This window comes from Mustela nivalis (genome assembly GCF_964662115.1).
Source record: "Mustela nivalis genome assembly, chromosome: 6".
NCBI classification, from domain to species: domain Eukaryota; kingdom Metazoa; phylum Chordata; class Mammalia; order Carnivora; family Mustelidae; genus Mustela; species Mustela nivalis.
Window position 1 is genome coordinate 72,183,333 of NC_139025.1, and position 27,747 is coordinate 72,211,079.

General features: G+C 46.5%; 1 protein-coding gene and 1 long non-coding RNA gene across 2 annotated transcripts in view; one reads left to right on the forward strand and one right to left on the reverse strand.

Annotated features, from left to right (window-relative positions):
* The window catches only part of LOC309866769, a 226,260-nt gene extending 199,651 nt beyond the window's left edge, over positions 1–26,609 (forward strand). The window contains exons 6-7 of the long non-coding RNA XR_014312794.1: positions 18,779–18,829; positions 26,454–26,609. This is a non-coding gene — a long non-coding RNA (uncharacterized lncRNA). The remainder of the gene's footprint in view (positions 1–18,778; positions 18,830–26,453) is intronic.
* LOC309868093 (dehydrogenase/reductase SDR family member 2, mitochondrial-like) lies at positions 639–7,219 on the reverse strand (the record flags this gene model as incomplete). The annotated part of the gene is made up of 8 exons (XM_082737556.1): positions 639–750; positions 984–1,039; positions 1,272–1,406; positions 1,905–1,956; positions 2,918–2,988; positions 6,117–6,218; positions 6,743–6,920; positions 7,080–7,219. The coding sequence occupies 8 exons, from the start codon at positions 7,217–7,219 to the stop codon at positions 639–641; spliced, it is 846 nt and encodes a 281-aa protein (XP_082593682.1).
* Positions 26,610–27,747: the final 1,138 nt, after the last annotated feature.

Below are 27,747 nucleotides of genomic sequence, written 5' to 3' on the forward strand. Positions count from 1 at the left end.
AGTTTTCAACCTGAAGTGGTATGCAAGATTTGGTGAAGCCTTTTTCTTCAAGGACTCAAAGGCCTATGTGGCCCAGAAAACATGAAAGACCACTAACCCACAGAACCCCAGGGGGGATCCTGGAATCCTCTCACCCTCTCCCACCTTGCTTAGCCTCCACCAGCCCACTCAGAGAAAGGAGCAGAGCCTTCTGTGAACACTCACTGGCTGGGTCTGAGGACAGGCTCAGGGCAGCAAAAGGCAGGAGACAGGAGAGGCCTGTCCTCAGCCTCATTCCCCTTACCAGGAGTTTCCAGGCTTGAAGAGAAATTGGAGTTTGTTTTAGGAAAGAAATGTTTAAAGTACAAGTGGCAGAGAGAAGGACTGGAACTTTCGAGGGCCCAAGTTGCTGCTCCTGTCCCTTATGTTTCCTCCAGTGTGCCAGACCCATAAACTCCTTCGGCTCCACAGCCCCATATCAAGAACCCACAGGTTGGTTGGATCACAGCAGCTATATCAACAGCAGAATCAACAGATGAGAACACTGGAGGGTCCTGCCTTAAGTTTCAGTCATTATCTCTTGACCTTCATGATTTCCCAGCCCACCTGTCCCCAGTCTCCTAAACCCAGACCCACAGCTCAGGGACCCCTCAGCTCCATCAGAGCCGAGGGGAGAAACCGGCCACCACAAAGCTTTCACCGGTGATGTAGCTGGCGTCTGGAGAGCACAGGAAGGACACAATCCCAGCACAGTCTTCAGGCTGCCCTAACCTGTGTAGAAGGACAGAACACATGTCAGGGATCTCAGACTCTGGTGGGAGTGGGCTCCAAGGAGGGACAGGGTGGACTCAGCAGGGCTTCTTGCTTGCACCCTGCAGGGCTCTGTGGAACCCACACTCCAGCTAAAGGAATGGCCAGCACACAGGGAGAGGTCGACTAGTGAAACAGACAAGCCACCCCTCCCTAGCTGTACCCTGGTAACCAAGGCTCCACACCCCACTTGCCTCTGCAGCTTGTGCTCTTTCTTGAAATTGTTCCAGAAGAACTCATCCTTGTGTAACTGGGCAAAGAGAAGACATGAATGAGTCAGTGGTGTTAAAAGAAGGGCCCCAGATGATCCTGCAACAGATCACCTACGGCAGATTTGGGGTGACTGACTGAGTCATGGCTGAATTCAAAGGACACTGAGGACCTCATCTGTTAGAGACATGGATCTGAGGCTTATCCCTTAGTCACTGGGGAGGTTTCCACTGAGCCAGGCTGGGAAATGGGGGTCACATCTCAGTCCTCACCACTTGGCTGAATCTGGTCTCAATTACTCCTGGAACCAGGCAGTTCACCCGGATGCCCTTGGGGGCCAGCTCCAATGACAGCGTCCTGGTGAGGCCCAGCACAGCCGTCTTACTGATATTGTAGACACCCAGTTTCTGGGAAGGGAATCAAGACAGTCTTTAGGATATACAGAAGCAGGGGCGCCTGGGTGGCTCAGTCAGTTAAGCATTCGACTCTTGATTTCTGCTCAGGTCAAGGCCTCAGGGTTGTGAAATGGAGCCCGCATCAGCCATGGCTGGGTGCTCAGCCAGGAGTCTGCTTGGGAACCTTTCCCTCTCCTTCTGCCCCTCCCCCTCCCAAATAAATAAATCTTAAAAAGAAAAAAAAAAAAAAAAAAGGATATGAGGAAGCAGAGGAAAGTACCAGTTGAGTTTCTCACGTACAGATGCTCCCACCCCTGGCCCAAGTGCAGAGCTCAGACACACTCTCCCCATCCTGTTCTGAGAACAGAAGCTGTGCCCAGCAGCCACATGGGCATCAGCTCAACCTAGGGCAGCACGAGTGAGGTGGGGGTCTCTCCCAGGCATTGACCCTGTGGTGTCCTGGGGACCCCTTCCCCTAACACTACCAGGAGCACACAAGCAAGCACTCACCGCCTGTGGTACATAGGCTGCAATGGAGGAGACGAGGATGACCGCCCCCATCCTGAGAGGAGACAGGAAACCAGTAACTTAACATGGACTGAGGTGCTACTATTATTTTAAAAAGATAGAAAAATGAGCACAATACCATTTTAACTACTATAGTCATGGAATAATGCAGTCCTCACAGCGGTGGTACAGTTTGCATTATTGTCTCCCTTTCAAGCCCACAGAGTTTCAAGGGCCACAGAGGCCCACAGAGTTTCACAGCAGAACCGTGTAAGTGGCGGAGCCAGAACTCCACCCTAGTTCTCTGACCCAACACCCATGCTCTGAACCATGACACTCTCTGCCTCATCTTGAGGGAAGCAATGAGCAGAAAGCCAGCTTCTTGGGGAAGGGGGCAGAGTGGGCTGCCTCTAAGAAGCAGATGAAGCAGGAGGAGACAAGAAATGAGAGGCAGTAATGTTTTCCTCTACCCCACACAGCCTGGGGCCGGTTCCTAAAAGGTATGTCTGCATCAAGGAGCCTGACTGAGGAGGAGCTATGGCCTGAGGGAGGTGGAGGCTTGAGTCCCTGACATGATACCCCTGAAGCTATGTATGGAGTGCAGTCAAATAGGCAGGATCTGGAAAAACAGGTAAGCTCCCTGGAGGCTGAGAATCAGGGAGGGAGAATGGATCTGGGATGGTGGGACCCTGTCACAGATTGTAAATTGGTGAAAAGGCACTGTCCCTCAGTAGAGGGTGAGAAGGATCTGTCCACGAGGACAGATCTAAAGCTCAGCCCTTTCCCAAACATGCTGATGTCGAGGCCAATGAGAGCACGCTGGAGCCCCAGGACCAGCACCCTTATCCTGCAGGCAAGAACTAGAAGCTGTAACTGTACAAAGGGTGAAGCAGGACAGAGGAAGGGAGATGGGGAGACCCCAGGAACACCTCCCAGCTGGGCCCCTGTGTTCTCCAGACTCCATTCACACACAGGCTCCCCACCAGATCCCACCCCACCCCCACCCTGCCACCTACCCCCTGTTCTCCATGTGGGGCACCAGCTGGCTCAGGAGCAGGACTGGTGACTTCACATTCACGTTCAGGATCTGAAATCAGAGTGGAGGCAGGAGGGAAGACAAAGAGACGCCGTGAGCCCTCAGCCCAGGGCCTGTTGTCATAAGACACCCGGAGCCCTATCATTTGTGCAGCAAACCCACAAGTGTGCTGCTCTAAGATTCATTTCTCTTCTGATCAGAACAAGAGGGGTAGCCTACTGGCTAACGGTTTAACAGGCAGTCAGGCTAAGTGACAAGCTTGTGAGCAAACTGTTCCCAACTGGGGTGAAGGAGGGAACTGTTCAGGCCTTTTCAAGAAAATGGACAACATGCTGGACTGCAGATAGAACCGCTAAGCAGAGGCCCCTGGAAAAAAGACTGAAAGTAGAACAGATGGAGGGGAAAGGAGGTTCTGGGAGCAAAGAAGATTTCTGGAAGTGTTGTCTTTGTCTGTCTGTGTTTTGACTTGTTGGTGTCCTTGTCTTGTCCCAGTAGAATTTAAGGTGTTCTCATGGTGCCACAGCATAAAACAAGCCGAAGAGGTATTATGTGTGAAGAAATGGAGAACAGGAAAAATAAGTGTAGAAAGATAAGAAAAAGCAAGGGGAAGGTTGGTGCCCACACTTCACAGCATGTGGCAAGGACTGAGCATTATATTATTATCTGTTCACAAAAATGCCAGCTGCGAGGGCCGGCATGCCTGCCTGTTTCCTGCAGACGTGGCTCTGAGCTTTCCTACGGCCATCACAAAGTGGGAGACACAACAGAGAATTGCCATCCTGGGTGTGAGCTTCCCACGCCAGTCCCGCCTGCGACTAAAACCTGGATCCAGCCCCAGACATGAGGGTTCCTGATCCGCTGTCTGGGAACTCAGTCTGATGGGACTGGGGACAGAGGAAAAGTAAGAGAGGAACTGGCAGGGAAAGAGGCAGAGACTGAGCTGGAGGCTAGGACAGAGCACCAGCTGGGACTAAAGTGACATCAGGATCCCTCCTGTGAGGCACCATCTTGAGTGAGGTCAGTGTGTCCTCTGTCTCTAGGGAATGGGACTGCATATATGGTCATCCCCTTGATGAGGGATGAGGCTTTGATGGAGAACTGCTGAGGCCCACATGATGACAGATTGCCATTGCTGGGGATGACCCCCAGGACCAGAAGAAGTGGCTCAGATGTCCAAAGGGGGGCCCAATATAAGGTCCCCAATAAGAAGGCATTGAGGGTTAGATTAAGGGACTTCCTGGTCATTCTCTGCTCAAAATAGAGCCCCACCATCCCACTGATGTCTGCTCTAAGCTGGGGGATGGGCTCCAACAAGGCCCCTCCTAGACTCAGCAGCCAAGCATGAATCAAGGAAAAGGTGAGTCCCTCCCTTGCTTAAAAGGACTGCCCTATTAGAAAAGCAGACAGAGGACACCTGGGTGGCTCAGTTGGTTAAGCAACTGCCTTCAGCTCAGGTCATGATCCTGAAGTCCAGGGATCCAGTCCCTCATCAGGCTCCCAGCTCCATGAGGAGTCTGCTTCTCCTTCTGATCTTCACCCCTCTCGTTCTCTCTCTCTCTCGCTCTCTCTCTCTCAAGTAAACAAATAAAATCTTTTTTAAAGAAAGAAAAGAAAAGCAGATAGAGTAGCTCCGGGTGCCACGAAGTCCTGAGTAGAGATGGTGGCCTGCGGAGCTTGGATGCTGGAGAGTCCTCAGGCAGAAGAAGGTTGGAGAAGTAGTGGAAGAGGAGAGGGGATATTTCCCAACCAGCTGGAGAAAAGGGGGTTCTGGAGAGGTGCTCGAACTGGCCCAGTGATAAAGTGACTGAGAAGGAACTAACTCCCAGGACACCTCCAAAAACTGCATTCAAAGAAAGCAGAGAATCAGGGAAATTTCAAACGTGTGAGGTGGTGGCAGATGTGATCAGGGACAACTATGACCTCGTGGTGCAGACAGCTAGTGGCTCAGTAAGACCTGGGAGAATAGGGTGGCAGTGGGGAAAGGAAGGCGGGGCTGTGTCCCAGTGGATTCCAAGATAAAGAGAGTCATGATCCCATGAACTAAGACACTAAAAGGCAAAATGACTCTGGAGGGCTAGGACACTATCAACAATGAAACCCCAGCTACCTAATCACAAATGACCCTTCAGAGGCATTAAAGAAGCTGAGAAGCTTGAGGAGGCTGCTAGCAGTGGCTGCAGGGAGCTCAGATCTCAGGTCATCTCTGAGGAAGGAGGAAACGGCATCTGGCGAAGGCAGATACACAAGAGGGCCTGGCCTGAGAACACTGTCTATGCAGGGCAGAGACCTGGGGAAGGCAGAGGAAATGCTCTGGCCAGAGCTTGGGGTGGAGATGGAGGTTAATGACAGCAGGAAGAAGATGGTGTCCCTGCAGTCCATCTGGTCTGGTCAGAGGGACTCAAAACCCAACACAGGTGACATAGAATAGAAAACATAGAATGACATAGGACCATAACATAACATAAATCATAGATCTATAAAATAAATAAATAAATAATAATATAATATAAACAATAAATAAATAGATATAAAATATAAAAAATAAATACATAAAATAAATAAAAACATAACATAAATCATAGAACAACAAAGCCCAAGGTAGACCTCAAGACATTTTACAAGGTCTCTTCTGGACCCCGTGGACCAGGTGGCAGGATCATTAGGCCAAATGCAGTGGGCTGGAATGTCATGGACAGCTGATGGCTGGGTCCAGGCCTGACAGGTATTTCAGGTTCCTCTGAGGGACAGTGAGGAACCCTCCTCCTGGAAGGGGGAAGAATCTCAGTGGCAGGTACGAGTCCCCAAAGAGGAGCAAAATCACCAAAGGATGTGAAATGTATCTACTGTCAACAAAGAGCAGAGCCCTTCCTATTCTTGACTTTCATCAAGATATTCCCAGAGCTGTATCCACAGAGCCTAGAACAGTGCCTGGCACATAGCAAATCCTCACTGAATATTTGCTAAATGAATAAATGCAAAAGGGATAGGAAGAGAAAAGAAAGCAGAAAGAATGTAGGAACCACTTTGAAGGCACACAGATTGGAAAGTAGCATCACGACACATTCCAGGGGAGGAGTGATCAGTGCCGGTTTTTACAGTTGCTTGACAGGGAGGTGAGTCGAGTCTCAATGGGAAAGCAAGTTAGACTCCTCAGCCAACTCCCCCTCAGAGCCTCTCACCTTGTCCCACACCTCCTCACTGGCCTTCAGGGTGCCTCCCACCAGGATGTTGACGGCTGCATTGCACACCAGAAAGTCAAGGCCCCCATGGTGCTCCAGGACCTTGGTGGAAGGGTGAAACACAGGGCCTTAAGAATAAAGATGGTCCAAGGAGGCGTCACCCTCCCAGCGCTGTTGCCAAGTGCACAGGGCATTGAGGCAAAGTTTGCTAATCAGATCCTGTCTCCACCAGGACTAGGTCACACAACTAGTGTGAGAACGAAATTCTGATGAAGGCAGGAGTGTGGGATAGGCCCAAGGACAGGCTCTGCATCCCCGAGGGTCTCAGGAGCGGAGGGTCTCTCTCCTCCAGGAATCTGTCCATGGACTTGGGAATAGGGAATCCCTCTAGATTCCTCCTCAGCCGTGGTTCTCCAGGGTGTTGGATGGAGGCGAGGGTTCTCTCATGAACAAGCCATTTTCCAGAAAGCCAGTGTGCGCAGTGCCCTCCACCCAGGTAGACTCTGGGCAGTCCTGGTTTCCAGACGTGTTCTAGAGCCTCCCAGCCCCATCCCAGTCCCAGCCCCAGCCCCACCCAGATCTGAACAGCATGGGAAAGGCCTTGCACATTCTCTGCAGCCCCTCACCTTGGCCACCAGCCGTTCCCGGTCCTCGGCCTTCCCCACATGGCACACAGTGCCTGTCACACTCAGCCCCTCCCCCTGCAGCGTGGCCACTGCCCAGTCCACGTTCTGCTGCTTCCGGCTGCTGACAACCACGTGGGCCCCATCCTGGGCCAGGCGCCTTGCAATGGCAAAGCCGATCCTGCAGCAGAGATGGAGGGAACAAGACAACCTCAGCCCCGTCCTTCGACCCATCCCTGGAAATCAACAAGGCTGTGTGTTGACCTAGAAGCCCGAGGTCTCTGTGGATGTGAGAGTCCTGGGGAGGGGTCAAGACCCATAGGGCAACCACAGCACTTACCCTTCAGTGGACCCTGTGACCACAGCTACCCGATTGGCCAGGAGACCCTTTGGGTTTATCCCAGTGCTGCTCATCCGCACAGAGAGTCCAGCACGGGAGTGAAACAGGCCCCTGTGGACGCCAGTCACTGCTTGGAGCATGCTGGCCAGTGCGTTTTTCTGCTTCCTGCTGAACCGGGTCCTGGAGGAAAGAATCATGGATGCCAGAGTAATGACAGTAATCTACCCTCTGCTCCTGCAGACAGACGAGGCCAACAGCAGAGACCAGAGAGAGTAGAGCTGGTCAGGGTGAATTTCAAACATGTGAGCCTCGGTCAGGAAGACTGTCTGTGAAAACTCTCTATAAAACAGGCAAGTTGGAATGTGAGACCCAACATTCAATAGACAAGACAAGTTTCCCATTCGTTCCCTGAGCAAGCACTGAGTGCTTGCAACAGGTCAGAGAGCAGACCTAGGTTCTGAATGCCTACTTGCTGCCTCCGCCAGGCTGTGCTGAAGGGAAGCTCGCTGAGTGGAGGCTGGGAGGACACTGAGGCAGGGAGCAGACCCAGGCCCGCCCACCGGACACCCTCTGGAAGGAAAGGGGCAGGCCGTTGTAGGTGTGCACAGGAGTGGAGGCAGGTGAGGACCTGGCATGGGAGACTCAGATATGCAGACACTTTCCGATGAACTGGAAACACATCGGAGATGCTTGTGGAGGGGGACCTCTTTCACCCAGACCCCACATTTCCCAGCTCCACACCCTGTGAGTCTGGAATCTCCTACCTCCCCCAGTGAGAGATTGCCCTTTGCTTGCCCAGGAGCCCTGCAGGGTCCTCAATCTAGGAGTCTGATCTGTGTGGGAAGGAATGGAGGCAGCAAGGGGTTATTGAAGGCACTCAGGGACATGGGATGTACTTTTCATGCAGGGTAGTGCCAGGAAGCTGAAGAGATGCAGGTCTGGCAGCTCTGGACTAAGGGCCAATGGACATGCATTTTCAGGAGGCTCTGGTAGGGGCTGTCCACAGACCCCCATCAGTTCTAGACTTGCTTTCGCCACTCCAACACCGAGGGACTCCTCGTTACTAAGCAACCCTTGTCGTACCTACTGCATCTCCCTTGTTCCTTAGCAACCAACCCTTATGTAACCCAGTTCCCTCCAGTTAGGGGTTGGTATCTATAATGATCAGTGAATGGGTGCTGCTCAGGAATTATGGAGAACATAATTCCTGATATTTCAGATGAAATATCAAACTATATCTGTGTCATAAGGAAGGTAACCAAATGCTCTGCTTTAAGAGAGACAGCCTTGGTTTCAAACTTATGTCTCTCCTGACACCATATTTCTAAATTTACCCTTTGCAGGTCCTAGACCTCTCGCCCTTTTGTCCTAGCTGCTGCCACTCTGCTCGCTCTCTCACACATGCTGTCTCTTCTTTATGCAAGGTCATATTTACAGCCTTTCAATTTGAGGGGATGAGGGGTTTCAGTTTCTGATTGTTCTACCTTTCCTAAACAGGACACCACATTCTAAACACTGTTATGATCCCCCGGGGACTTCTCTCCCCCAAGATGGAAGCTCAGATTAACCCTGTCAAGTGTCAGGGGAATTGGTCTCCTTGGCTGGGAGGGCAGCCTGAAAAACAGGGAATCCTTTTTGTCAGGATAGGCTGCCCCCTGCTGGAAGAACAGAGTTATGGCACCTCTAAGGAGCTTGTCCCTTCTCAGCCAGTCTGTGGTTTTTACCAATCCCTGCTCCTTGCTAACCTTGTAGTGACGTGGTTTGCAGGAAAGCTGTCCTGCTTGTAGGGAAAAGCAGCTCTGACCTATTTCAGGTAGAGTTCAGAGGGACAAATCAGGCCTCACTTATCTCCCTTGGTTCCCCTTTCTCGTTCCAGGTCCCAATTTCCCAGGGCCTGAGACTGGGCAGCTTCCAAGGGCCCAGGCTTTCACTCACTCAGCCCGCATCCCCACTTTGGCTTTTCTCTGGAATAGTCAGCCAGACCAGCTAGGCCACAGTCTACCACAGGTCCCGGGAACTTAGAGTGGCCTCTGAACTTGGCGCTGTCCACTTGGATTCCCCTCACCATGCTGAGCAGTTCAGATGACCAGAATGGAGGTGAGGGAGCCAAGTGGACATACCCTCACACTAGTCCCATCTTGGAGGTGTATGGCCTTCACCAAAGAGAAAATACAAGGGAAAACAAAGATTAGGGGAGAGACATGCAATATGAGAACCACTGAAAATCAGGAAAGAGAGAGACTAGGGAGATGTCCACAGAAGAAGCACGATTTGGGCCAGTCTGTTCCCCCCTCTGGCTCCATCTACACCTAGATAAGATAAAGGGCTCCAATAGCTCCCAAGAGCTTTGTTATGAGAATCTAAGGAGAAATTAAGGCAGCTGCTCGCAGACCCAGGAAGAAAGAAGCATCAACACAAAAAATGGTAAAAAGTGAAGGTGGGCAGCCCAGTGTCAGGGACCCCCACCTGGACAGTCAGCCTGCCTGGGGGCCATATTGTCCCTGCCCCAGCCTTACCTGGTTGTGCTCTTGTGGTTCCTGAGTGCAGGTCAGGAGCCCTTCCGCTGTAAAGTCTGCAGCTGAGTGTGAGGATGTGGGGAGGTGGCAGGCTGGGTTTCAGGTACTTTAATTCTTTCCAAAAGACTCAAGGATTCATGGAACATATAGTCCTGCAATGATGAAAGGTGGTGGTGAGGCAAGGTCTCCCCCACAGCCAGGAGTAGCCTGGGGGGAAGAAGAGGACTCACTGCCAGAGTAATCATTTGCAGATTACCATAGGTACCTACCAGGGTACCCACGGTCTGTCCTGTCAGTCCAGCTGTCCCCAGACACTCATACAACACAAACAAACCCGTGGGTCTAAGCAGGCTCCAGACCCCACCCTGTGGGGTCTACAGTCTTCGTTGGCTGGGGAGGCAGAGCTGGGTACAAAGCCACCAAGTTATTTCTACATGCATCAGAAAAAGACTGTAGGCCTCTGTCTCAAAGCCAGTGAAACAGGCCCTCCTTCTGGACTAGGGGATCAGGCCCCTGGCACTATATAGGACTAATGGCAGTAGAGTTCCTGGTGTCCCCGACGACCACCACCCAGTCTCTCTCCTGGGTCCAAATATTTGAATGAGCACTTACTTTCTGCCAGGACTGTGTTAAGTACTATGAACACCAAAATAATGAAGGCAGAGTCCCCACCCATTAGCTTACAGTCTAATGGAAAAATCAAATAAATGTAGTGCAGAGTGTTACATTTTTTTAAAAGATTTTATTTATTTCTTTGACAGAGAGAAGGAGAGAGACAGAGAGAGAGGCAACACAAGCAGGAGGAATGGGAGAGGGAGAAAGCCCCTATGTGGGCTCCATCCCAGGACCCTGCAATGGTGATCTGAGGCAGACAGTTAATGACTGAGCCACCCAGGTACCCCAGAATGCTACATTTTAAAATAGAAGTTGGTTTGAGGCTCAGGGAGACTTCCAAGAAGAGGGTGGAAAAAGCCACTTTGAGAGGCCTATGGATATTTCAGAGGGGGTACCCAGGCAGTTGGAGGAAGCGTCCTGGCACTCAGGAGGGCAAGTCAGAGATCAGAAGAATGATTTGCCAACATTGGTATGGGTGGAAGCAGCCTCATAAATGGATGAGATATCCCAAGAAAGTGAGAAGGAGTAAAGTCAAAACTGGAAGAGTGGCAGCCAGATTCTAAGATGGTCCCCGTGATCCTTATAGGCAGGCATTCACCGCCGTGTGTAATTCCTCCTCCACACCCCACACCCCCAGCATAGAGGGCTTAGCAGAAGTAATGGTTTGTCACTTTTGAAATAAGGATACATAAAACACAGTGTTCTGTCCTGGACCGTCTTCTCTGTCTCTCCCTTTCTCCCTGGGGTCACTCCCACCTGCCATGCAGTGAGTGCCCCTGTGGCAAGACACACGTGGCAAGGAAATGCAGCCCGCCAACAACCACGTGAGCAGGCTCAGAAGCAAACCGGTTGGCTCCAGTCTGGTCTGGAGAAGACTGCCGACTTCAGCCTCAGGAGAAGTCCTGAGCTACAACCACTAGCTACGTTGTTCTCATTCCTGACTCCCTGAAACAATGAGATATTACATTCCCAAGCTGCTAAGTGTTAGGGTGATTTGTTACGCAGCAATAGATAACTAGTACAGGAATATGGAAAGAGTTAGCTCTTTAAAGAGACAGAGCAGAAGATGCTTTTGAAATATAAGATTTTTTTTTAAATAAGGTAGCCACAGTTAAAAAAAGATTGCATTGATTCATGAACAAATGAATCAAAGGAGTGGAATAGAAGATTCAGAAATGAACACAAACACATGTGAGAATTTTACATGTGATAAAGGTGGCATTTTGCATCAGTGAGGAAAAGGATTTTTGAGTAAATGATGTTGAGACAACTGGCTAATGCTCTGGGAAAAAAGAAACTAAATTAGATCTATGCCTTTCATACCACACACCAAAATAAATTTCAGATGGATTAAAAATTTAAATGTAGAGCACCTAGGTGACTCAGTTGGCTAAGCATCTGCCTTTGGCTCAGGTTAGGATCCCAGGGTCCTGCCATTGAGTTCATGTCGGGCTCCCCGCTCAGCGGAGAGCCTCTTCTCCCTCTCCCTCTGCTCCTCCCCCTGCTCGAGCTCTCTTGTGCTCTCTCTCTCAGATATTTCTCTCTCAAAATTTCTTGTTTTGAAATAATAAAGTATTTTTCAGGAGCACCTGGGTAGCTTAGTCAATTAACTGTCCAATTCTTGCTTTCAGCTCAGGTCATGATCTAAGGTGGTGAGAGCTAGCCTCGAGTCAGGCTCTGCGCTCAGTATGGAGTCTGCTTGAGATTCTCTCCCTCTGCCCCTGCCCTTGAATTCTCACTCTCTTTCTCCAAAGTAAATAAATACAATCTTCTTTAAATAAATAAAATATTTTTCAAAAACCTCTCTAAATTTTGTGGTTTTACCTGAAATGGTTATTTTAAGATAGAGTACTATTTTATTCTAACTCACAAAATCATTTATTTACATTATACTTTTCCTTCTATTCAAGGATTCGTCATTGTCTTAAGAAAAACAGATTAGGGGCACCTGGGTGGCTCAGTAGGTTAAAGCCTCTGCCTTTGGCTCAGGTCATGATCCTGGGATCCTGGGATCGAGCCCTGTATCGGGCTCTCTGCTCAGCAGAGTGCCTGCTTCCCCCCTGCCTCTCTGCCTACTTGTGATCTCTGTCTGTCAAATAAATAAATTAAAAATATTTAAAAAAAAATACAGATTAGAAGACTTGCTTCCTCAACCCACAGCTGCACCATCTATGTCTAAAAATACTGGAAAAGATGAAAGTGGACTCTCCGAGAGCCCTCGGACTAGTTGGAGGGAAGGACGTACTCCAAAGAAACTGTGCACAAGTAAGAAACCAAAATATGATGAAATCCCGATTTCCCTCCACTATGCAGATATTAGTAGTTTCTCTTATTATGTGTGATGCAACAGAACATTTTTAATAGTGTTATGACTCTGTAAGATGCAGCATCATTTGGAGACCAGTCACTCAGAGTTGAGAGAAAAAGGAACTGCCTATTTTACATATAAATATGATGCACTGCTTGAAAGCCAACATTTTCCTAGAGCTATTCAGAATAGAAATGAACAAGTCACTGAAGTATCTTGCAGGGCAAGTTATCACACTGTATTAGCTGGTGAAGGGCACACAATGGCTGAGAGGGAATCTAGCCTTGTGCACTGACAGCACCAAGTTTCTGCTGGAGGAGGTCCATGAAAGCAATCCTGGGCACCCTCACTTTACAACAGTGCAGGCACTCACTTGCCAAATCAAAAATGTAGTTGCAGGCACCTGGGTGGCTCAGTCGGTTAAGTGTCTGCCTTCGGCTCAGGTCATGATCCCAGGGTCCTGGGATGGAATCCTGCTTGGGGTTCCCTGCTCAGCAGGAAGCCTGCTCCTCCCTCTGCCTCTGCCCCCTTCTCACGTGCGCATGCTCTCTCTCTCTCATAAATAAACAAAATTGGGCACCAGGGTGACTCAGTTGGTTGAGCCTTCTACATTTTCTACTAAAAGTTTTATAGTTTTATATTTGACCTGAGCCTTTGGCTCATGATCCTGGAGTCCCAGGATGGAGTCCACATCAGGCTTCCAGCTCCACAGGGAGTCTGCTTCTCCCTCTGACCTTCTCCCCTCTCATGCTCGCTCACTCTCTTGCTCACTCTCTCTCACTCAAATAAATAAATAATTTTTTTTTTTTTTAAATTAAGAGGGGCACCTGGGTGGCTCAGTGGGTTGAGTCTCTACCTTTGGCTCAGGTCCTAATCTCAGAGTCCTGGGATCGAGCCCTGTGTCGGGCTCTCTGCTCAGTGGGGAGCCTGCTTCTGCCTTTCTCTCTGCCTGCCTCTCTGCCTAGTTGTGATGTCTGTCTGTCCAATAAATAAAATATTAGTTAAAAAATCAAGAAAGAAGGGAAAGAAGGAAGGAAGGGAGGAAGGAAGAAAAGATTTAGTTTCAAACCTGAAGACTGAATGAATCTCTTGTCTGAAGAATGGTACTTTGCCTCACAAATAGATGGACCAACATACGCAATGGGGGAGCGGAGGGAGCTTGCTGTTGTATTTATCTCATGTCAGCACAGACTAGTCATTCTTTTTCTTTTTTTAAAAAAAGATTTTATTTATTTATTTGACAGACAGAGATCACAAGTAGGCAGAGAGGCAGGCAGAGAGAGGGGTAAGCAGGCTCCCCGCTGAGCAGAGAGCCTGATGTGAGGCTCAATCCCAGGACCCTGAGATCATGACCCAAGCCAAAGGCAGAGGGTTTAACCGACTGAGCCACCAGGTATCCTCATACTAGTCATTCTTTTATTTGAATACTTGACAACGAACACAAGTGGGGGTGAACCGTTCAGTGCTGACTAACTTTCTGGAATCTCATGGTTGCTCTGAAAGAATGGCTCTGGCATTCCCCCCGCTGACATGGGTCCTGGCCCTCTCCACAATAAGGGTGCCAAGCAGGCCCTGTGTTCTTACTGCCACACACTTGCAGTTCAAGGAAAGCCTGCTTCACTTAAAATTATCATCTGAAATCTTGATCCTTGAGAACACACCTTTTTAACATTCTTGGTGAAGAAACGACAGAGTGCACAGAAAATATTTCTGTTGTGTCCTGAAGAATGATGGTTATCTCAAGAACAGGCCCTTGTGCAATCCTCTGAGATGTCAGTGGAACTATCTGCCTTTTTCATGTAACTCTGTTTTTACTAGAAGGAATGACTGACAGCCAAGCCGTGATTACTCAGGTTCAGGGATTTGGCAGATATTTTCTCGAAAACGAGCAAGGCAGACTATCACTTGCCAACATTTGCTGCCATTGATAAAATTTGAACTTTCCAGCAAAAGTTAGGATTGTAGGGGCACCTGGGTGGCTCAGTGGGTTAAGCCTCTGCCTTCAGCTCAAGTCATGGTCTCAGGGTAGTGGGATTGAGCCCCACATCAGGCTCTCTGCTCAGCAGGGAGCCTGCTTTCCCCTCTCTCTCTGCCTGCCTCTCTGCCTACTTGTGATCTCTCTGTTGAATAAATAAATAAAATCTTTTTTAAAAGTTAGGACTGTAGAAAATTTGTATCTATCATCCTGTTTGACAACTGCCTGACTCTCTAAGATTTTTTTTCCAGTGAGATCAGTGTTGATATTAATAAATGTAATTTTTTAAAAAGATTTATTTATTTATTTATTTAGAGCCACTCAAAGTGCAAGATACCAAAGGGATTTTAATATAACAGAGTACCAAAAATTCATTGACGTGGTCTCAGATTCCATTTGCAACGAACTTTTAAGAAACGACCCTTTGTCAAGTTTGGGTGTGGTACCAAAGAAAAATAGTAATGATTATCTGGAAAAGCTAATATTCCTCCCTCTTCCAACCGCATTTCTGTGCAAGGCCAGAAATGCTTTCTATATTTCCATCAAAACAGCATATTGTAACACATTGAATGTAGAAACAAGTAGGAGATTCCAGCCATCTTCTATTAAGCCAGACATAAAAGAGATTTTTTTTTTTAAGATTTTACATATTTATTTGACAGAGGGAGACACAGCGAGAGAGGAAACACAAACAGGACCCTGGGATCATGACCTGAGCCAAAGGCAGTTGCTTATCGACTGAGCCACCGGGGAGCCCCAAAGAGATTTTTTTTTTTAATGGACAACAATACCACTCTTCTTACTAATTTTTCTTATTTTAGAAAATATGGTTATTTTTCATTTAGAGTGATGTCCAAGCAGGAATGCAGCCACAAATGCAAAAACAGTATGGAAGTTCCTCAAGAAACTAAAAATAGAACTCCCACATGATCCAGCAGTCCCACTTCTGGATAAATATCCAAAGGAAATAAAACCATGACCTTGAAGAGATCTCTGTACTTCTGAGTCCATTGCAGTGTACTATTCGCTACAGGCAGGGTATCAAAAAGCAACCTAAGGGTCCCTCAGTGGATGAATGGGACAATACACACACAAAAGTTCAGCATTAAAAATGAAGGAAATACTGTTATTTGCAACAACACAGATCAACCTGAAGGGCATTAGGCTAAGTGAAACAAGCCAGATGGAAAGACAAATTTTAAAGGGTGTCCCTTGTATGTGGAATCTTTAAAAAAAAAAAAAAAAAGGAGCCCCTGGTGGCTCGGTCATTTAAGGGTCTGACTCTTGATTTTGGCTCAGTCATGATCTCAGGGAGCATCTCAGGCCCTGATCAGAGGGTAACTCCCTTTTCTCTCTTCTTTCCTCTTCATTGTATGGCCTACATCAGTACTTCTGGCCACCCTGTACTGGAGGGGAGTAGAAGGCCCAGTCCCAGTCTCACCAGCCAGCCTGTAAGGAATGACAGGGAGACACAATCTCTCACCCTACAAAAGATCAGAGAAGAGAATCCAGTGCCATCAGCCCAGACTCCCTGCCATCCATTGGGAGGTGGAGGGGGTTCCATTTTCTCTCAGGCTTTAATCTATTTCCCAGCCTATACCTGCCTGAAACTTCCTGAAGCCACTCCCTGCCTTCCTGCCCTCACCCTCACAGATCTGAGAAGCCCACTGTGCAACCTGAGGGCCAGAGCAGTGACCTTTCAACTGCCCTGGGAGGCAGCAGGGCAGACAGCCAGGTGCCTTGACAGACTCCCCGCAGCTAACTATCACCCAGTTTCTGTCCAAGAGAAATGACTCAAAGAGCAGGATCCCACATACCCAGCCCTCCCTGTCCCATCCCCCACAGGCAAGAGGCTCCAACCTCCTCTAGGAGACTCTACCCTAACAGAAGGTCTGTCAGTCCCTACTTACACTCAAGCTCTCCCCAGATGAATACATGTCAGGTTCCTGGAAATTAATGGAATGATGGAGGACATGCCTTCCTACACACCAACAACCTCCAGGAGACTTTATCCCCATTCACCTCTTTCCTGAGGATATTTTCTCCCTGTTAATTCTCAATATTGATTCAACAACTGTTGCTGAGCCATAAATCATCCTCCAGGAATCAGTGAGGTATTCATTGCATAATGTAACATATAGAACGTCCCGGGACGCTGTTCCCCTCGGTGCTCCCCACCCCCTCAGAGTCCCAGCTCCACATACATGAAGTCAGTCTCCCCCTAAACTTTGTATACACACAAAAGTTAACTCACAATGGAGCACAGAATGAAAGGTAAAACATAAAACTTTTAGAAGATGTGGAAGAATCTCCCTTAGACTGTTAATGCGGTCAATTACATGGACTGGTTTCTGAATATTGACTGAGCCTTGCACCCTTGGTTGGTCATGGTATATAATGATTTTGATATATTGCTGAATTCTGTTTAGTAACATTTGGCTAAGGACTTCTGTGTCTATATTCAGAGATGAGGATTGTAGCTTTCTTTTCCCTTGGTTTTTTTTTTTTTTTTTCTTAATACTGTCTTTTTCTGGTTTTAGTATCAAGGTCATACGAGCTTCATAAAATGATTTGGGGAAGTTTTCCCTTCTTTTTCATTTCTCTAAGACAGTATGTCAGACTTGTCAAATCTATATAGCATACTTCAGAGGAACAGGTCTATCTGTCTGCTTTCCTTCCTTCCTTCCTGCCACTGTAATACAAGGTTCAATTCTTTCTTATTTGTTTTTATATTTCCATAATACTGGTATTGCTTTTACTATGTGTCAGAAACTATTCTAACCACTTTGTAAACATTAATTCTTTTAATCTTCATACAATTACCATTTGAGATAAGCACTATGATTATCCCAACTTTACAGATGATAAAACTGAGACACAGAGAAATAAAGTAACTTACATGAGATTGCACAGCTAATAAATGGCAGGGTCAGTATTTCAACTCGGGCATCTGTCCTCCTAACCACAATACCCTTCTGCCTCAGGGAGCATTAGTATTCTTCTCACACTCTAGATAACAAAACTCCAGAACAGACTGTTAAGTGATTTGCCCCATTGAACATAGCCGAAGTAGAACTCTTGATTCCCGTCTATCCTAAAACCTGTCCTTTCACATGTCCCCATCTCAGAAAGGCCTTTCAACCAAAATCTTGAGAGGTGCCCTTGAGTTTTTTCTTCCCTGTACCTCCTGCATTCAATCCATCAGCAAACCCTGTTGATTTCACCTCCAAAACATGTGTCCAGCCCTCCTCTCCCCCTCGACTCTCCTCTCTCATCCATACTATCATGCAGGAGCCTCCTAACTGACCTCCTTCACTGCACTCCGAAATTCTCATGAACTATTCTCCTTCTACCCTGCAGCTAGGATTATCTTTTTAAAAACAAATCTTGGGGTGCAGGGGGTGTCCCTAGGTGGCTCAGTCTGTTAAGCGGCTGCCTTTGCCTCAGGTTAGGATCCTTGGCTCACAGATTGCCTCTGGCTCCCCAAAGCCTCTGGCTTTGGCTCAGGTCATAATCTCAGGGTCCTGGGATGGACCCCCACATCAGGCTCCACACTAGGTAGGCAATCTGCTTGCCCCTTTGCCTCTCCCAATGCTCATGTTCTCTCTCTCTCTCTTAAGTAAATAAATAAAATCTATTTTTAAAAAAATAAAAAACAAGGGGCACCTGGGTGGCTTAGTGGGTTAAAGCCTCTGCCTTTAGCTTGGGTCATGATCTCAGGGTCCTGGGATCGAGTCCCACATCAGGCTCTCTTCTCAGCAGGGAGCCTGCTTCTCCCCCCTACCCTGCCTGCTGCTCTGCCTACTTGTGATCTCTCTTTCTCTGTCAAATAAATAAATAAATAAATTTTAAAAAGAAAGAAAGAAAAAACAAGAGATAAAAAGAAATCTCCTTTGCTTAAAGCCCTCTAATGTCTTGCCATTGCACTTAGAATCGAAACTTAAATTATTTCCCCAATCTGCAATGCCCTTCAGGATCTGGCTCCCAAGAACCTCTCAGACCACCTTATATGCTCTCTCCTTGGCCTACAGGCTCTGACCCACAGGCTTCTTACTGCCCCAAACCTGCCAGCTCAGGCCTGACCTCATAGCTTTCAAATTAGCTATTCCCTGAAAACTCTTCCCACCTACATTTCATGGCCCCTAAATGTCACTTCCTTATAGAGACTTTCCCTGAGCATTGAATACAAAGTAGACCCTCCAGAAGCACTTCTACCCATTTTCTTCTCTTTCTTTCTTTTTCTATTGCGGTTATAACATAACATACAGTGTTATGTTAATTTCAGGTGTACAGTGCAATGACTTGACAATCCATGTATCACCCAGTGCTCCACATGGTAAGTGAGTATAACCTTAATCCCGTTAACATATTTCACCTCCCACCCACCTCTCCTTTGGCAACCACCAGTTTGTTCTCTGTATTTAAGAGTCTGTTTTTATTTTGTCTCTTTTTTTCCCTTTGGCTGTTCATTTGTTTTGTTTCTTAAATTCCACATAAGTGAGATCATATGGTATTTGTCTTTCTCACTGACTTATTTCATTTAGCATTATACTCTTTGTCTCCATCCATGTTGTTGCAAATGCCAAAATTTCATTCTTTTTGATGGCTGAGTAATTTTCTAATATGTGTGTGTGTGTGTGTGTGTGTGTGTGTGTGTGTGTGTGTATCACCTCCTCTTTATCCATTCATCATTCAAGGATACTTAGTTTGCTTCCATATCTCAGCTTTTATAAATAATGCAGCTATAAACATAAGGGTGCATGTATCTTTTCAAATTAGTGTTTTCATTTTCTCTGGGTAAATACCCAGTAGTGGAATCACTGGGCCATAAGGTAGGTCTATTTTTTTTTTTTTTTTTTTTTTTTCCGGATGCTTGGGTGGCTCAGTTGTTTAAGCAACTGCCTTCTGCTCAGGTCATGATCCCAGAGCCCTGGGATCAAGTCCTGCATCGGGCTCCCAGCTCCATGGGGAGTCTGCTTCTCCCTCTGACTTTCTCCCCTCTCATACTCTCACTCTGTCTCTGTCTCTCTCAAATAAATAATTTTTTTAAAAGTAGGTCTATTTTTAATTTTTCCAGGAAATTCCACACTGTTTTTCACTGCAGTAACACCAATTTTCATTTCCACCAACAGTACATAGGGTTCCTATTTCCTCCCGTCCTTGCCAATCTTTTGTTTCCTTCATAGCACTTAACCACTGCTTAATTGCATGCAAGCTAATAATAATAAGTAATGTATATGCCACTCTTATTATGTGCCAGGCACTGTTCTAAGCACTTTCCACATGAAAGCTAGTGTAATCTTCATCACAATCTTAAAAAGTTGCACTATGAACATCTCCACATTTCGGAGGATGAAACTCAGGAAAAGAGAGACAGAGTAACTTGGCCAGAGTCACACAGTGAAGCGGGCTACAAGCCGAGTTGGTCTGGCTCTGAAGTGTGTGCTTTTAATCCTCCTGCTATGGGGCCCTTATTTGTATTTTTCTCTGCCAGGTCTACAGCACCTATAACAATGCCTGGTAGACACCGACACTGATAAAACTCTGTACACTGAACGAATGAATGCTGCATAACTAAGGTCTGCCTTTGAGCTCGATTAGTCTGACTACAAACCCACACTCTCCAGAATATAGGAACAGGAGGATTACAAGTTTCAAACTAGAACATTGAAATCTAATGGCTACCCTAAAGACCCTTACAGTGTTCTGGTAAATGCATATGTAAGTAACTAGGATGCAATAACTTAGGACAAGAAAAACTCATGGTAAGTGTCATGAGTGAGGAGCATACAAATTGCCATAGGGTTTTGCTGAGCGGTTGCTAACTTTTAACTGAAAGGTCAAGGAACTGTTAGGAAGAAAACCACAGGCCCCAAATGAGGTCACTAGGGCTGAGTCCCCAAACCAGGGATTAATACCCCACCTAACTACAGCTTCCACCTCCCCTAGAAATGAGGTCTTAACAGGTCAGTCAGGAATTTTCTGATCAGCATCAATGAATCTGCCACAGAGGTCCTCTCTATCTGTCCCGAGACTGAGGTAACCTGTTTGATAAGACCCAATCCTTTATCCCAAAGGAAAGCTACGTGGCCTGAAACAATCCTCTCCTTTTGCTAATAACACTCTTGCCCCACCCTCATTCCTATAAAAACCTGCCATTTTGTACTCATCCTCAGAAACCCCCTCTACTTGCTGGATGGGATGCCGCCTGACTCGTGATCTAATAAAACTAAGTAGGTCTTCAAATTTACTCACCTGAATTTTGTATTTTAACAAATTGGTGGCAGCATTGGGATCTGAAGCAAGCTTGTGACAGCCTTCAAGAACAATGAGAAATACAGGCTTGGCTCTCCGGGAGCCCTATTTAGTTCCTTATCTTTCTCATCCTAAGGACGGATGGTAAATACCCTGGGTTTCAGCAACTCTGCTTGTGTTTGGGCTACTGATCTCATTGGCTTGCTAGCCCCTGGTGAACGAGGCAGTGTAGACTGACAGGCTGCTCTAACAAAGCACCAGTTCCTAGCCCTGGGTTCAGTCCATAATTCCACATGGGACCCCTGTCCTAGTTCCAGGCCAGAGTCCAGCCTGTGGTCTCCATAATAGCGTCCATCCTCTGGTGGTGCCCACAGTCTTCTCTTGGCCAGTCCACAGTGACAGGTTTGGGTTACTGCCAGTGAGTTAAGATTTGTTTGCACACATTTTCTGTCTTATTTTGTGTAAATAAAGTCTACAGCTAGTGGAGATCTCAGAGGCCAAAAGCCACTAAAACTGGTGGGCACCGTTGAGCATCTAAGAGCTCTTAGAGCACTCATCATCTAACTCAAACTCCTGTGTTAGGATAAGCTGGTCACAGAGCAGGTTAGATTGACAAAAAGTCACCTGCTGATCTCAACAGTTTCCACACTGCAAGGCAGGACACTGGCAGAACACTCCACCCATACCAAGGCCCTCCCAGGCAAGTTCCTCTCTGGCCCACCTACTTGTTTTATGTCTAAGAATAATCATCCCAGGAGTTGCGGGTGTCAAGCAAGATGGAAAATATTACTAGAAACAATGTGGAATTATCATGGGCATTATGGGGAATGTTTCAATGACATAAGATCATTTAAGATGTGCACTTGAAAGCACGGGTTCCAAATTAAATATAGTGGCATGCCTGCTTAAATTGGCAAGCAGAAGCAAACTCCAAAAGGTTCAAAATTCCAAAATTGTATCATTGAAAGATTCATTGCAAAAGGCTAAAGAAAAATTAAAGGTATAAGAGGTACATAAGGTGCAAGACTGTAAGACGGACAGACCTGCTGCTGTCCTCTTCCCTCCTTTGAGTACTCATTCTACTCATCGTGTCTGAAGTATTTATCCACTCTGAAGAGACTACACAACCATAAACAAAAAGCTGCCAAGGTAATGGCCTTACATACATCTCTATACCTGCCTTCAAGGGAGGGCCCCCAAACTTACAGAGTGATCCAAACTGAGGGATTTCCTGGTAAACTGCTACATTATTCCTTTAAACTGCCAAGGGGAAGTGCTGATAGACACCAGAGCCTGTAGAGGGGACCACTTGTAAACTAGCAGAGGCCAGCAGTAGGTAAAAATTCATACCAGAATCAGTTCTTCAGAATCTCCGTCCGTAGTGCCCAGTCCAGAGTGGAAAATAAAAAGGCATGTCCTTTTCTTTGCAAATCCAGGCTCATTATTTATTGATCCTTCCCTCCCAACAAAAATTATTGCCTTCTTGTTTGTGTAACTGGGTTTGGCTTTCTGGCTGCTTGGGAAATGTAGGTTGTTGGTTCTTTCTTTTGGCTCATATCCTTTGCACTGTCCTTCGGGATCCAAGCAGGGTTATTCGGTATTGTCAGAAATTTTTAAAATTAAAATTATGTACACAGAGGAAAAGAAGCAAATTGAAGATAAAATAGTTGGATAGGAGCATTTGAATTAAACCCAAATATTTGAGGAATTGAGAGCAACTATGCTAATCTTACAAATCTTTTGCAAAACAAAAATCAGTTCTAGAGGCAATTCAAAATTCAAAATTTACCTATTTCCAAATCCTAAAACTTCCCTTGTTTATTGCAAAGGACCTAGAAATCATTGGCCTTTGGAAACCGAAGTCATTCTCGAAAGAACATAAATTCTTTTTCTGTTCATCAAAGTTATACATTTTAGGGGTGCCTAGGTGATTCAGTCGTTAAGCGTCTGCCTTCAGCTCAGGTCATGATCCCAGGATCCTGGGATCCAGCCCCGCATGGGGCTCTCTGCTCAGCGGGGAGCCTGCTTCTCCTCATCTCTCTCTCTGTCTGTCTCCCTGCCTATTTGTGATCTCTCTCTCTGTCAAATAAATAAATAAAATCTATTAAAAAAATAATAAATAAATAAATAAATAAATCGAATTAAATAGATGTAAGCAACATAAAACTTTGTAAATGAATTTTGCTGCAATATTTATGTCTACAAATCTTTTTAGTAGCCTAAAATCCTTACTAACCTAAAGTTATGTGGTGAGTTAACTTAACTTCATTGACTACCTAGACCATTTCCCAATAAGATAAAATAATCAATCATTAATTACTGAACATAGGTTTATCTACTTTTGGGTTCTTATTACAGAGAAACTGAAAGATATTTGGATGTCTTAGTGGTATATTAGAAAAATTTAAAAGACATGCGCTTCTAAAAATTATAAAATGTATTTATACATTTGCAGCTTTAAAGAATGTGGTATAACAGATGCTTCACAACTGCTTACTTCTTAGTTTTCACTAGAAATTAAGGTTTCTGGGGGCGCCTGGGTGGCTCAGTCTTTTAAGCGTCTGCCTTCGGCTCAGGTGATGATATTGGAATCCTGGGATCAGACCCACATCAGGCTCCCTGCGCAGAACTGAGTCTTCTTGTCCCTCTCCTTCCCTCTCTACTCCCCCTTCCCCTCTTCCCCCCGCACCACTCATGTGTTCACTTGCTCTTTCTCTCAAATAAATACATAAAATCTTTTAAAAAAAGAAAATTAAGTTTTCTAAGGGTTAAGAATTCTAATTATTATATGTAATTAAAGCTACTAAAAGTAAAGTAGTCATCTCTATTTCCCAGGAAAGTAAGATGTCTTTTCATTAATACAAGGTATGACAAACGTAGATGCACTTTTGTTGAGGGAAGAGGGTCATTTTCTCCTAAAGGAGGGAAAGCAGGGTTATGTTAAAGAGAAAACCCAGGCCCCTGAAAAGGCATCAGTCCAGTTAAGGCCTCAATTAAGTAAAACCAAGACTTAAAAGCCAAACCTAACTGCAACCTTAACCCTCCAGGAAGGTAACCTTTAACCACTCAACATGGAATTTCCTGGTCAATACTTGGAAATGTACTAATGGACCCCCCTGCCACTCCCCTTAGGAAGGGGACATTGCCTAAGCAATGCATTTCCTGCCAATAAACTCTTTCCTTGGGGTGCCTGGGTGGCTCAGTGGGTTAAAGCTTCTGCCTTCAGCTCGGGTCATGGTCCCAGGGTCCTGGGATCGAGCCCCAAGTCCAGTCCGGCCCTCTGCTCGGTGGGGAGCCTGCTTCCTCCTCTCTCTCTCTGCCTGCTTATGATCTCTGTCTGTCAAGGAAATAAATAAAATATTAAAACAAAACAACTCTTTCCTTTCTTTTTTTCATGCCTTCTCTCTGCCTTTGAAAACCCTTCTTTTGTTTAGTTCAGTGGAGCTCTCCTCCACTAGCTGGATGAGATGCTGCCTGATTCATGAACCCTTCAATAAGCCAATTAGATCTTCAAACGACTCAGTTGAATTTTGTTTCTGGAGAAAGTGGCATTTGTCCTGGGTTTTGAAGAATCTGAACAGGCAGAGATAAGAAAGAGAGGGTAATTCAGATGATTCATTGTTCCATAATATCTGTTCCCTCAGTAATCATGCCCCAACATTTTAGCTGTGCAACTGGACCCCCAGAATTAAGGTTGCATTTCCCAGCCTCCCTTTTAGCAGGCATGGCCATGTGACTGAGTTCTGGGTAAAAAGATACAGTGGGTGTGAGGTATTGAACTTCCAAGAAGTATTCTGGCAATGCAGGGAACAGGCCCTTCCTTTCTTTCTCTCCCTCCTGCTGACTGCAGTGTGAACTTAATGATAAGCTCACAGCTATGGGTGTGAGGTATTGAACTTCCAAGAAGTATTCTGGCAATGCAGGGAACAGGCCCTTCCTTTCTTTCTCTCCTAAGAAGAAGCTACAAAATGACAATGTTGCACTCTAATGATGAAGCGGTCTGGGTCCATGAAGATCATAAAGACCATGGGTGGGGGGTACCTGGTGGCTCACTGGGTTAAGCATCAGACTCTTGGCCCAGGTAGTGATCTCAGGGTCATGAGATGGAGTCCCACATCAGGCTCTGCACTCACCGTGGAACCTGCTCACAATTCTCTCTCTTCCTCTCCCTCTGCCCGCCCACTCCCTCACAGGCACCCCTGCAAGCATGCACCCTCTCTGCCTCTCAAAAATAAAATAAAATAGGGGTCCCTGGGTGGCTCAGTTGGTTAAGGGTCTGACTCTCAATTTCAGCTCAGTTCATGCTTTCAGGGTTATGGGATCTGTTAGTGTAAGGACCTATTTAGAAACTGTCCCTGCTCCCCTTCCCCCAGGGGATTTACTTGGAGACAAGTCCCAGAAACCAGCTTCCAGGTAACAAAGCCTAGATACAATGGTGGGTCAGGCGAGGTGGAGACAACTGAGGGGGGGGGGTGCATACTGTCTCCCTCGTTACCAAGGAGTATATAATAGGCTGGTTCAAATGTCTACTAGGGTAAATTGTAACTCAATTGGTCACCTAGCATCACTCTGGAGTTTTCTCTGTGTGTTAACAATCTCATTGGCCACCTGTGCATGGCCAGGCCCAACTTCATGGCCTTTGCCCTTAAAAGCTAGTCTGTGAACCAGAGAAGAGTCGCCCTCTCTTGTAAGAGGTGCGGTCCCGAGCATTCGGTTAGGTTCTTGATGCTTGGCGTGAAATAAAGCTTTACTTGACCTTCACTTTTTATCAGTCTCACTCCTTTAATCACGGACCCATTACTGGGGCGTAACAGTTAGGTCCCCCAATAATGGATCTGTGATTAAAGGAGCGAGACTGATACAAAGCGAAGGTCAAGCAAAGCTTTATTTCGTGCCAGGCATCAAGAATCAGACTGATCAGCCAGGGCGGTGCCTCTTAACGGAGAGGGCGACCCTTCTCTGTTTTCACAGACTAGCTTTTAAGGGCAAAGGCCATGTGGTTGGGCCTGGCCAAAAGGCCTCCCAAAGGCGGGGCCCATACTCCTTGGGTAGCTAGGGAGACAGTATGCAACCCCCCACTGATCCTATGTCTCTACCTGGCCTGACCCATCCTAGTATCTGGGCTTTGTTACCTGGGGCTGGTTTCCAGGACTTGTTTTTAAGTAAGTCCCCTGGGGAAAGGGGAGCAGGGACAGCTTAAGGGTTAAAGAACAAGGTTATTGGGACGCCTGGGTGGCTCAGTTGGTTGGACGACTGCCTTCTGCTCAGGTCATGATCCCGGAGTCCCAGGATCAAGTCCCGCATTGGGCTCCCAGCTCCATGGGGAGTCTGCTTCTCCCTCTGACCTTCTCCTCACTCATGCTCTCTCTCACTGTCTCTCTCTCTCAAATAAATAAATAAAAACCTTAAAAAAAAAAAAAGAACAAGGTTATTGTTTAACCTTAATGGAAGCCTCTGGCTAAATAGGTCCTTACTGGATCGAGCCCCCGCAATGGGCTCTGTGCTTAGCAAGGTGTCTGCTGAAAATCCTCTCTCTCCTTCTCCCTCTTCCTCCCCTATTCTCTCTAAATAAATAAATAAAATCTTAAGAAAATAAAAAAAAAAAAACTTATCTTCCCTTAAAAAAAAATAAAATAATATAAAAATAAAAACCATATGAGACACACTGTGATCTTCTTTCAACCACTGTTACATTCATGTCTTAGGTTGGGTTGCCTGCAACAGATCCCAAGATCAGGCTTCACTTGCAAGTGAAGTACTAAATGCTCCCAGGAGGAACAGGTAAGAGTTTGAGAATCAAGACAGGGATGGAGAAGAGGACAGGGCGTGCTTCCAGCAAAGTGCCAGCCTCAGGCTGATTCTGGAAGGGAGGTCTTGAGCACAAATTACACCTCAGAGTTTATCCTATTCTGAAACAAGTGATTAGGTTTTTGTCCTAATTCAGCTCAAGCTCACCCTAGGTCCTCTGTGCAGAAGCTGTGGGAAATGATAAACCAGTCCAAGGGTTTCTGGAACCATTTCAATAGGCCCCTTACACTGCATTTTTGATGACTCATAGCTGAACCTAATCCTCACAAGTACCAAAGCCATTCTTGGAGAGGGAGAAGTGTATAGGAAGGTATAGGAACCTTGAGGTACACAGAACCAAGGTTGTATAGCAAGGTATAGGAAAGGAAGAAATAGAAAACCACAAAGTGGGAAAAACAAATTGTAGTCATTTGGACTGTAGGGGAAGCTTCAAGTGCCTGGCCAGTTTATACAAAAAGAAACCAAGAGGAACTTTGAACAAGATGATTCAAAAATGAATCTGGTGGGGCACCTGGGTGGCTCAGTGGGTTAAGCCACTGCCTTTGGCTCGGGTCATGATCTCGGGGTCCTGGGATCGAGTCCCGCATCGGGCTCTCTGCTCAGCAGGGAGCCTGCTTCCCTCTCTCTCTCTCTCTCTGCCTGCCTCTCTGCCTACTTGTGATCTCTCTCTGTCAAATAAATAAATAACATTAAAAAAAAAAATGAATCTGGTGATGACCTATGGGATAAGGTGGAATGAGACTCCTAAGGGGCAGTGCCCATTGTTAGGTCATATTTGTAGTCTAGGCAAAAGGTAATCATGGTGCAACCCCAGGTGAAAGTTCTGGGAAGGGAAAGGAGCAAAATGATTGCAAGACCTCATATAGACTGTCTTTCAAATTGTTGTGATGTGAGAAGCTGGAGACAGAGGACCCAAGTATGAGGCTGGGCCTGGGGTTCAGTCTATCAAACACCACCTTAAGAGAAGGATGGTGTCAGCAACAGAACTGGGGAAGAGGAAATGGAAGGAATTTTAAAGGAAATATGAATTCTACCTATTGGATATAGTGGTTCTGAGAGGAAGGGAAGGCTTGTCATTGGGGTGCCCAGCAGACAGAAATTCAAGGCTGAAGAATCCTGCATGGGGCTGTGGATTGGGGCCACAGATGATACATAAGTGAACATCAAAGTTTCTATTTTTTATAATGTTCA